This window comes from Solea solea, chromosome 2 (genome assembly GCF_958295425.1).
Source record: "Solea solea chromosome 2, fSolSol10.1, whole genome shotgun sequence".
Taxonomy (NCBI): domain Eukaryota; kingdom Metazoa; phylum Chordata; class Actinopteri; order Pleuronectiformes; family Soleidae; genus Solea; species Solea solea.
Window position 1 is genome coordinate 21,251,622 of NC_081135.1, and position 11,450 is coordinate 21,263,071.

The 11,450-nt window shown below is 38.4% G+C and overlaps 1 protein-coding gene and 3 non-coding genes across 4 annotated transcripts; 2 read left to right on the forward strand and 2 right to left on the reverse strand.

The window, feature by feature from the left end:
- Positions 1-440: 440 nt before the first annotated feature.
- Positions 441-5,176, reverse strand: dhrs12 (dehydrogenase/reductase (SDR family) member 12). Its single transcript, XM_058622407.1, has 10 exons — positions 4,951-5,176; positions 4,073-4,206; positions 3,333-3,415; positions 2,108-2,200; positions 1,931-2,012; positions 1,658-1,719; positions 1,432-1,536; positions 1,235-1,325; positions 826-963; positions 441-701 (listed from the first exon to the last, which is right to left on the reverse strand). The coding sequence occupies exons 1-10, from the start codon at positions 5,115-5,117 to the stop codon at positions 589-591; spliced, it is 1,068 nt and encodes a 355-aa protein (XP_058478390.1). The 5' UTR covers positions 5,118-5,176; the 3' UTR covers positions 441-588.
- Positions 5,177-5,365: 189 nt separating this feature from the next.
- On the forward strand, positions 5,366-5,475 carry trnal-caa (transfer RNA leucine (anticodon CAA)). Its single transcript has 2 exons — positions 5,366-5,403; positions 5,430-5,475. It is a non-coding gene; the product is annotated as a tRNA-Leu (tRNA).
- A 244-nt stretch (positions 5,476-5,719) lies between these two features.
- LOC131455672 (5S ribosomal RNA) lies at positions 5,720-5,838 on the reverse strand. Its single transcript, XR_009239821.1, has one exon. It is a non-coding gene; the product is annotated as a 5S ribosomal RNA (ribosomal RNA).
- An 844-nt stretch (positions 5,839-6,682) lies between these two features.
- On the forward strand, positions 6,683-6,792 carry trnal-caa (transfer RNA leucine (anticodon CAA)). Its single transcript has 2 exons — positions 6,683-6,720; positions 6,747-6,792. It is a non-coding gene; the product is annotated as a tRNA-Leu (tRNA).
- Positions 6,793-11,450: the final 4,658 nt, after the last annotated feature.

Genomic DNA, 11,450 nt, shown 5'->3' on the forward strand with positions numbered 1-11,450 from the left:
CTTGGATTAGGTTTTTTTTTACCTTGTGTGCCCAGTTTCCTCTTTAGTGTTTGGTCCACAGATTCTTTTTTTATGTTGGCCTCAATCAAAGATAGTCATTTCACAGTTGGCATTGTGAAGAATTAAATATCTGCATTAGATATTTAGATTTAATTTAGATTTTTTTCATAGATTTATTTTTACTTAAGAATTCACAGATGTTATATTATGTTAGATATTTTGTCTGTCAAACCTGTGAAATGTTGCATACGCTTATTACAAAAGTTTAGTGAAACTGAACTACATATTCTAATACACTCAAATATAATTAGAAATTGTGTGATAAACATACTTCAAAGCAACACTGATGCATCTGTTCCCCAAGGCTGATACAGTATGCAGTAATTTATGTTTACTGTGGCTACAGAAGCATATTTTCATCAAAATGAATCATCAAAATATCCATGGAAGATTCTTGTTAGTTGTAAACAGCATTAACTGGACATGGTTAAATATGTATGTCAAACAACTGCAAGAACTGTCTCTTGTGTATTGACACAGATGTAAACATCAGATTAGTGAGGAGTGCCTGGTGCGTCTGCAGAGATATTAGGGTTTAAACTTGAGGGCGAGCTCCTCCAGCACAGCTTGAAGCTTCTCCTCCTCTTGGGGGGAGGACCTGCTGCAGGCCAGAGGAAGGTGCGTCGCCACTGCTTTACGATCTGGAAGACATTTTAATGCAAACACGATGTGACCAAACACAACACTGCGAAAAACAGTATATAACAAACGGGGTCAATGTGAGTTATAGCACGAGTTTCACAAAAAAACAAAAAGGTTTCTGACCCTGGAAGAAAAGTCCACTTGGCTGCTTCACGGCAGCTGGAGACACAGCGAGCCACACCACCGTGTCTGCTCCCATGGCCTCTGTCCTCAGTCTGGACTGCATCTTAGCGTGGAAGGACGGCATTGACGACTGGACAGCTACAAAGAGAAAAATCATTCAAGTTACATCTGCTTGTCATACAGATGGTCAACACAAAGACGTTCCATCTGTTTTCTATTTATTAGACATATTTTTTTTTACAGTATACTTGTTAATACAGCATTGTTTAGTCGAAGCTTTTAAATATATACATAGTTGATTTTGTAAAATGTTAATATATATATGTAACAGTTTCTCAAAGACGGCCATTATTAAGTCTTTGACAAATTAAACTCAAACTTTCATCAAACTCAAACTGTGTTTGTTTACCAGGTGTGTCTGCCCAGCCCGGGTGCATGGAGGAGAAGTGGATCTCTTTGTGTTGAGAAGCCCATCTCTCCGTCAGAATCACCTGCTGTCTCTGTTACAGTGAAAACATATAAACGTAAAATGCTTCATCAAACATAAACACATAAAAATACACGCCACGATAGTTTCTGCACGCCACTTCGGTTGCAATCCTTTACTTTGTTCTGAGCGTAGGCCATGGTGCCGTCGAACGTCCCCTTCTCGAACTGGAGGTCGTCCACGTTCAGTTTGTGTGTGAGCATGCCGCCTGACGACACGGTGACCTGTGAGGAGACGGGAGCAGATGTTTACTTTCACTTTTAACAAGGATTCAGATTTATAATATTCAAATCTGACGGCAGAATTTTAGCAGTGAGTATTTTATTCAGTTGAAATTCAACCAACCACTCTTGGATCTTCAGCTTTCTTCAGTGCAGGCATCAGTGCTGTGGTTAGGATGTATGTACCTGGAAATACAGTATCCACAGAGTTCAGTGGTGTAAAACTGACCTGCATTATCTAGGTTTGTTCGACAACATATTAAATCTTATTTGCCAATTGTTCCTGTACTGCCTGAATTTAAGTATTACATTTGTCATATATGCAGTTTGGATTTAAAACAAAAACAAAAAAACAAAAGATTAAAACCTAAAATGAGAAGTATGTGTCTTTCATTACCAAGTGTATTTGTGGCAAAGTTCTTCTCCAGACCCTCCTCAGTTAACTCTCTGTCGTTGACCATGCAGCCGGCATTGTTGATCTGATGAACACGACAAAGAGATTTAAATGATGAAATAATGAGTGTGTGAGTGTGTTTGTTCACAGGTGACACGGTGCAGACCTGCAGATACGCACCAGCACATGAAGCCCGTTGTTTTGTGAGAAGCTCTGTGCAAACTCCCACACTTGTCTCGCACTGGACATGTCAACGATGTGGACGTGAACATTCTGGGAATAAAAAGGAGGTTTTCAATTGTAAAGAATTATAATGTAAAAAAAAAATAATAATGTGCAGATTGGTTTACTGCTCATCTTCTAAGCATTAGAGAAGAATTAAAAATGGACATCCTAACTTCCCAGGGTCAAATATTGTGAGAGAGAGAGGCCAATCTATTAACTGCTTGACAATTTCCTCCTTTACATTACACACACACACGCGTTATCTCATTCAGATAGCTAATATGACATAAACATAATGACATTTAGAAATATATGTGACTTCATTTTGGTGGAATTTTGATATTTAATTTGATATTGCTAAGTAAGTAAGTTTAATAATCATTTGTGTTTGATGCTTTTTGATAAACACACAGCCTTTGTGATGATGATTCCTAACAGGAATTAAATAAATGACATGGATTATTTTGTAGTTAATGAGATCAGTGAAATCACATAATAAACACCATTCAAATCAACCCCAGAAAAACGCCTCAAGTGCATGAACATAGTGCCCTCTACTGGACAAACCATGTCATGACATCTCCTTCTACCTCACCCATTTCCTGTACAATCGGATGATTTCATTTCAAAATGAAAACAATCCTTATTTATCAGGGTTCATATTTATGCAGAACGTCTTCAAGCTCAAATTAAACTAACAATGTATTCAGAGTGTGTGATTTATTTTGCTTTTTGTGCTTTTAAAAAATATATAATAATGATCTCTAGTACATACAGGGTTAGGGTTAAAGCTCCACTGTGTGACTTCTGCTGCCAAAACAGTGGTCGTGTCACTACCCTTCCAGACATAAACCACGACACAAGTAAGTCTGTAGAGCTTTTTGAAAGTACAACTCGAGGTCCATATTCCAACCGTTCTCTTTCAACATTTGTTTCACTCCTTCAACTCATAAGGAGATAATTCATTAACCTAAAGTTTGCTACCGTCTTACTTTACTAGCACAGCTTTCCCTCCATCAGACATGATGTAAAAAACCAAACACTGAGAAACCCAGAGAGTCATGTGGAGCCGATAGACTTAATCAGCATTGTGTGAACTCATTTGACAATCGTTTGAATGCAACAAACATTAATTTAGTGTATATGTAAACTACAGAAATACATGCCACACATTTCTCACCTGATTTTTACTCTGTTCTACAATTTGCTCTTTGGCTGCTTCTGCACGGCCCTTGTTTCGACACACCAAGTGAACAATTCCCCCTGCACAAAAGACAGCGACACCAAAGCAAAACAGATGAGTGCACAAACAAAATGGAACTTCAATCACCATAAAGATTTTATTTCTACTTATAATGAACCAATTAAAGCATTATTCCTGAACCTACACTCATTCAAATTTTACGACATAGTGGACCTGTACACTTTGAAATTTATGTTTAATATAAACAAACGACCTTATGCCAAATAGAATACAGAATCTGTTCACAACCAAAGGGTCACTATCAACTGTTTTGATAATAAGGGTACAATAAAAGTACTAAGGGTTAGGCAAATAAGCTTGCGCTCCAACCTAATTGATAATAATGTGTGTTTAATATGTGTAAATAAAAATGTAGCTGCATTTATTTGAAAATATCTCTGACTGAAACAAACTCACTGAAAGGTCAGTGAATCACACTTATGGGGCCAAGTGAACTGAGAATGTTTTTTTTTTTTAAAAAGTGGATCCTTTAATATATTTCCTACAAAAAAAGAGAATAGAACCACATATATGTATATTCCATTTTTTATTTTGGTTGTAAATGAGGCCATGAATAGGTCTAAATATCTTATTCGTACATTGTTTAAAATGTCAGATAACAATGACATGACCTGTAGTGCTGTAGGAATGTTGTCTTCTGTCGTAAACTCACTCACCTCTGTTGGCAATTTCCTGTGCTGTGGCTTTTCCTATCCCACTGTTGGCACCTGTTATCATGAAGGACCTCCCACTCAGGTTCACATCCAGGTCTGCTGGAGCAAAATGCTTTGCTGCGGCTTCATAACCACTCCTGTCAGGAGCAAAGAGCAGAGTGACAACCACATGCTCTGACCCACCGCTGTGTTCATTTACACCCTGCACATACTAATTGTTGTTGATCTGATGATAAAATCGATTTTATTCTAAAACATTTTCATCACTTTCTTTCTATCATTTCATTACATATTTGTGTGTAGCTTACAGACAGACACAATATAACATTCAAGTGACAACCTATGAAATAGTTAATAAAATGAAGTGGCCTTTTGTGAAGTACATCAAATAATCATACACTGTCTATTTTACTCTTCTTAAAAAAAGGGACAACATTGCTGCTTTGACTGTTACTTTTACATTAACAGTTGAATATATTCGGGTTTAGATGGTAGCACAAATAAAACGTTTGCATTTTATTACCTGTTTAATGACCATTTACTGCCCATTGTATTGAAATACAATGGATAGTACTGCTTTAGATTTTTTTTTTTAGACAGTGCTTTCCAGAAGTGTAGGATATATGAATGTAATCACATCATATGATAACTTAAATGTAATGCTTCATGGGTGCAGATAAACTTAATTAAATGGATAATCTGATGAGATTAGAGTACTGTGGAACCACTACCACTTAACCAGTTACTAGCACATGTAACATATTTAGAACATAGAACAGTTTTACGCGGACATAAAACATAATTAGGTGTATGTTACGTAAACATATACACTAGAAGAAGACTGCTACACATTGGTAGGTATGTGCAGAAATGACACTCACTTCGTGTACTCCTGGAGTCCTTTCACAAACCAGACGGTATTCCTGAAAATCGACATTTTCCACACACGCAGCTGTAACTTCTGTTCGTCTGTAGTAGGTGCTCCTGGTTTTGTAATCTGCTGTTTAAAGAAAGCTTGAACTTGAAAGTCTGGTGTTTGTTGTTTCATAAGAATGACTGGAGCTGGTTATGTAGTAGTAGCGTGGGCGGGGCGTCACGCGCATAGCCACCGGAAGTAAATGATAAACGTGATACAGCGCTCCCTGTTGGATACGTTTGTCATTGTTGACCACAGACCGTATATGACATTTTACAAGTGGACAACACGCGACGCTTTCATCTCAATATGAAATAAAATATGAAATACAATCTATATAGATGTTTTTAAACGGTATTGTTCGGACCGAAGTACTACTTGTCAGGATGGCCGAGTGGTCTAAGGCGCCAGACTCAAGGTTCTTCCTTCCTGAACAAACGGGACTTCTGGTCTCCGAATGGAGGCGTGGGTTCGAATCCCACTTCTGACATCACTGTTTTGTTATAAATTGAGATGTATTTTTGTCGTCTGTGGGAAACACTTTTACAAGAAAATAGAAACGGAATATCTATGGAGGACGAAACCTGACTTATGTATAAATAAATACAGAAATAAATACAGAAATACACAAATAAATACAGAAATACACAAATAAATGCATAAATACTTTATTTATTTCTGTATTTATTTCTACATAAGTCAGGTTTCGTCCTCCGTACTACTGGAAGTAAAAATGCTTACAGCACCTGGTATTCCCAGGCGGTCTCCCATCCAAGTACTAACCAGGCCCGACCCTGCTTAGCTTCCGAGATCAGACGAGATCGGGCGTATTCAGGCTGGTATGGCCGTAAGCGAAGTAACAGAGAACTCAATCGCTATTTATAGGGGATAAACACGATCAGGCTTATTTGATTAAAGTCCAGAGAGGTCCATAATCTCCTTATATTCATTGTAGCAAATTCCACAATGAACAGATGAGATTGGAAACCAGTAAAAATCCCTAGTATAGAAAAAATGATAGAATGTTTGACAAATAAAACAATATAGTTACACATTTTAAAATGAGCGTCTTCAACTGAAATGGCTACTTTAGGGGAACACAAAGAATGAGTAAATAACTTTCCATTTGTCTTCTTTTTAGTTTCCTCTCATCGCTTCCTGTGTGTCTCACTCAGGTCGAAAGGCGTATTAGAATCTAGTGATGTGATTGGCTGAGGTTTGTCACGTGGTAATTGTTTACAGCCATGATTGGATGTTTTCTGCAGCCTTTAACCAAAACCAAATTAAACCACAAGGCTGCACAAGAGTATTAGATCACGTAATTCAATTCTTGTGATTTATCTTGTGAAACAGGAGGAGCACTACATTTGAATTCAGCATATTTAGGCTACAAAATAAAGCCCCCCAGAAATGATGCATGAATTGTCCATAATAAATCCACACGAACATCACGCGCCTCATATTCACCACTTACCTATGCAATCAATGTACATGTAAATGATTGATTATATGCACCGCTGTTCGCGTCTGGACACGGTGACCTATGATATGAATAGTCATTTTAATGATTTGTCTTTATCTATGTGGAACTGGATTAGTGTATATTTCACACTTATTAAAATCATACATAACTAAATCATAAAAAGTATCGCCGATAATCAGTCAAAGTGGCTCTAAATTGCACTTTCGGCGTCATTGTCAGGATGGCCGAGCGGTCTAAGGCGCCAGACTCAAGGTGTACAACCTTCCTGTGAATGGGACTTCTGGTCTCCGAATGGAGGCGTGGGTTCGAATCCCACTTCTGACAAGAATTTTTTTTCTCACTTGAACACATCACACAACGCTTTTCATAGGGTTTTCTACAGTAAATATTTCCTCTTTCTAATAAAACGTCCTTTATTAGGTAATTTAAACGGATACTCGCATGGTTGGTTAAATATATAATATGCAACATATCTTCATTCGAAAAACAATGAATGTTTTGTCAGGGCCACAAAGCCGAAACACAATATAACCAGTCATTTGAACAAAGACTGGTGTACGTGTCTCACACATGTGTTGTGAGTCTAAATTCCCTTTCCCATGAGTCGTGCTCTTTGAAGAGGGGCCTTCTTCACTAACCCTCGAGGTCTCTCCAGCAGACCAGCAGAGCTAGACAAACAAGACCCGGGTCCAGCCAATTTGTCTGGACAAATGTGGGGATTTGGGGGCCACAGTGAGCTACGCAGGGATGAGTGCTAATTGTTTGTGTGCTAAGCAACTCCCCTCAACATCCCAAGTCACTCCACTCCCCCCGGTCTTTGTCTTGTTACTAACTTGAACCTGACACACCAGAGCAGGAAAAGTAGTATTCGAGATATATATTTTTTACTTTGTTTACAATTCCTTAATGCAACAGATGCAAATAATCGTGATGTTTCTCCTTTACTAGTACTAGGGTCACTGTGGCTGGATGGATGGGGAGCAGATGGACTGGAAGGGTGTGTGTGTTTGGGGGGGGGGGGGGGGGTGCGCTGATCTGCTTGTACTTCAACCCCCTGGTCAACAATAAGCTGAAGCCACATTGCATCAGTTCAAGTGTTTTGAGACAATATGAGAAAGTAGCTGGAGCCAGGCGTCGCCTCCGTGGGTCCAGTCAGGCTCCTCTGGGCTCTCCTGGCATGCTGATCAGAGGATTAAGAGCTGGAGGTAGCGTCCACTCCAGAGCACACTGGAGAAAGGGAATGGCATGTGGGAAACATGCCGGTTTCACATGCACCCACATCCACACAAGAAGGTGAGCAGACGTGCCTCATGAGCGCCACACACTTGCCTGCACCAGTGTCAGCTAATCAGTAGAGGGTGCTAAAGTGCCACCATGTCTTAGTACTGTTTTAATCTGGGTTTTGATAGTGTTTTGATTTTGTGACACTACAGTATAAAGTTACAATTAAATCACATTCGTCCCTAGCTTTTTTCATTGTAATGGTAAATATTGTTGGCACAGTAAACAGGTATGGCTGGATTCCAAAGTCCTCATTATGCATTATGATATAACACAATTTTCCTGCAGTGGAGGAAACACATTACAAGTGGATAAAATAGAAGCAGGCATGATGAGTGTTGGCCCAGGTTTAAATAGTCCTGGACATGAGGATTTATCCAATCATGAAGGTAAAGTGTCCATTTACTGTTTGAAATTCTGGGCATGTGGATGAACACATTGATGCAAATGAATTTGTTATTTATCTTCAAAATAACATGTCGATTGACCTCAACACAATTCGTCCTTAAAAAAATCCTTTAAATTCCACACTTTCTCTGCTTACTCTTTGGCCAAATCTTTTCTTAGTTAACCATTTTCTAAAATGTCGTGTACCAAAACAATATAATCCTTCTCTTTGCAGACTACAGACCTCCTCACTATCCCAATTGTTTTGTTGTTAAAGATCTAACTCAACTGAAAAATAAAGCTTTTAAGTTTTTGGCAGCTAAAATTATTTGCAGCCTGACCTTCAATTTCCAAACCTAGAGACCTTGAACAAGTTAAACGCTCTGGTAAAGACATTAAAGTCCAGGTTGTTTTCGTGTGATTGTTTTATCTCAGCAAGTTATTATGTTGTTAACTTATGTGCAGAGCTTAGGTTGTGCTGAAAACCTAAGCTCAAGGCATAAGTGAACTCAGCGTCTGCTGGGGGGGCCTGGATCACCAGGGGGCCCCAATAGTGTATGGAAAGTAAAACATTTGAACATCTTAAAGAAATCTAGATATCTTTAGATATATATATATATCTGAATAATGTTTATTGTAAGGTATTTGGTTTTATTTTTTAGGTGAATATTGCACATTTGCAGATAAAAAAAAAAAAAATGTGTCTATTAAACTGGTTTACTAGTTTGCTGCAAATACAATGTCTGCTGTTATATTTTGTTATTTTTCAAAGCACGTTCAGTATCAGCACCCAATTATCTCTAATGTTAAAAAAAAAAAAAAAAACAAGAGTGACACTGGTTTGGAGTAAGTAATACAGCTATCACATAATTAATGTTACATTTCTAGGTGATGGAAGGGGGTCCTAAATCAAATTCAGCTAAGGGGCCCCTTAAAGGCTTGGGCCGGCCCTTTCTGTGTGTTCCAATTTTTACTGTAATCACGCTGCTGCTATCATGGCCAGGTCTCCTTTGTAAAATAGATCCTTGATCTCAATGATGAAATAAGGTCAGGTCTAACCCTGACCCTAATTATTCCACAATTCAAATGTTATCTCTAACCTTACCGGGGGCCCTAGAATTAGGTTCTGCCTCATTTGTAGCAGGTTTTGGTTCAGGACTGCTGGTCCTGAAAAAGTCATACTCATGCTCACTAACAAAAAACAGACAAAAAAGACTGCACACGCACATATACACGCACGTACATTTTTTTGGACAAACTTTTAACAGGGTCATTAAAAAGGCTCCCTCCCACAAATTGAAGCCCATTCAAGCCTCTTTTTGTGTTTTGTGTGTTTGGTTCTGCCCACCAGTCAGGAGGCAGGTGGTCAGCAGAGCTCAAAAGCCAAGAAAGTGTGGCAGCTTCCTGCGTATATACACCAGCCGTGACCCCTTCTCTAATCATACGGACACGCACACACACGCACACACACAGCAAACAAAAAACTGTACTACTTTTTGTTAAAATTCTCTTCTTGTCCTGTTATAATATTTCTCTTTTTTCAGGGCAATCCCTACAAATAACATGACATAAAACTGTGTTTCAGAAACAAATTAGATTCAAGCTTTGTTTACGTATACGTTTCAAAATGCAGTGTTGTAGTGTGCAGTCAGGGAACTTTTCTTTTTTATGTTACAGCCTTCACAAATAAGTAAAAAACAACAAGCAAAAAACCTGCAAAAAACTTCTGTGTTCTTACACAATTTTACTCAAAATGTAATATTGTCATGTTGAAGTTTTCATTTCGAACAGATACATGTTTTTAGTGACACATTAACTTTGTTGCCTCATTGTGTAAACAATATCATTTGGATGCACAGTAGGTTAAGTCCGTGGAGGCTGCAGGGCCAACTATGCTATTGCAAAGAGAAAGTGACAATGACGTCATTGTTCATTTTCTTTCACACGGAAGTGAATGTGAAATACATGTCATTATGTCCCTGCTGAGGCCAGCAAAAGCAAACTGAACCGATGACGCAAAATTATAATCGTGTTTTCACATAGATTCAGGGTTAAGGTTCAGAATTATTCTTAGAATTGGGTTAAGGGCCTCGGGTTTGTCCAGTGAAAGGCTGCTTTTTCCCATTACTATGTATACGTATAAAACATATATATACAGAGGTGACAAGAATGTCTTATATCCTCTTTTTCAGCACAATCTTTCAGCAATCTGACTGTATAAACACACCTGAGCAAAATGTAGTAAAACATTTTAAAACAGCAACTTGTGAAACGTGGAAATCTGTCACAGTTCAATGTTTGCTTGGCTCACTTTTACTAACAAAAATAAAAGAAAAACGGTAAATTGTGGGACTTTTTATATGCAATGTATCATAACTTTGACACATTTTGTAAAACCTGAAGATGTAACCTATAAACACACCCACAAGATTGTCCATATAAGGAGTTTAGTATAATTCCCGTTGCACAGATCCATGCAGCGTTAGCACTAAGGGTTAATTTTGTCAACTGTTTCTTTTTGCAGTCATCCTTGGCACCTTGACAGCGATTGGGATACATCCATACTAATATGTAGTATATGGGCCTGTTTCAGTGAATGCCAGGTACCAAACAAAGCAGATGATGTGTAATATATGAACAGAGATGTATTCCATTGGTTTGGAAAATAAATTATAGCATCAGTAACATTTCATTCATTCTCAATTGCTACTTTCAGCTCTTCAACAGGACATAATGTACATTTTGTAAATTACAAATCCATTCAAAAAGGAAAAAGGACCAGTGTGATTGACAGCTGGTACCAGTCAATAGATGCCGATCTAAACCTCTGCCGCTGGCTAAATTGTTGGTGTGAATCTATAGCCTTTATGTGCCTCATTTGCACATTCATTTAATGTGTATTCCTAATATATAATTATTTTGTGATCAGTGAACTTCCAACAAAACACCCCAAAAGCAAAAATGTGGACAGAACTCTATTTGGGCAATTCTTTTTAGAGTTTTATTCTTCTAATGTGGACAACACCAAAGACACATCGGAGGCAAGTCCACTGATGTGTCTGTTTGCAGATCCATGCGCGTGTGTTCCTGCTTTCCAGAGTCACGGGTCGGGCATGCACGACACAATATGGGCTTTAATTCAGACCGACACCCTCTTTATGTAAAAAAAGAAAAAGGAGGGGATGGAGCAATTAGCCCCGTGGAGAAGTGAGAAAGAAAGAAAGAGGGAAAACGAAGGGAATTGTGAATTTGACACATTGGTCGTCATTAGCATGTGGTTGTGTAGAGTTGGGGTTTATTCACTGGATCCTTGA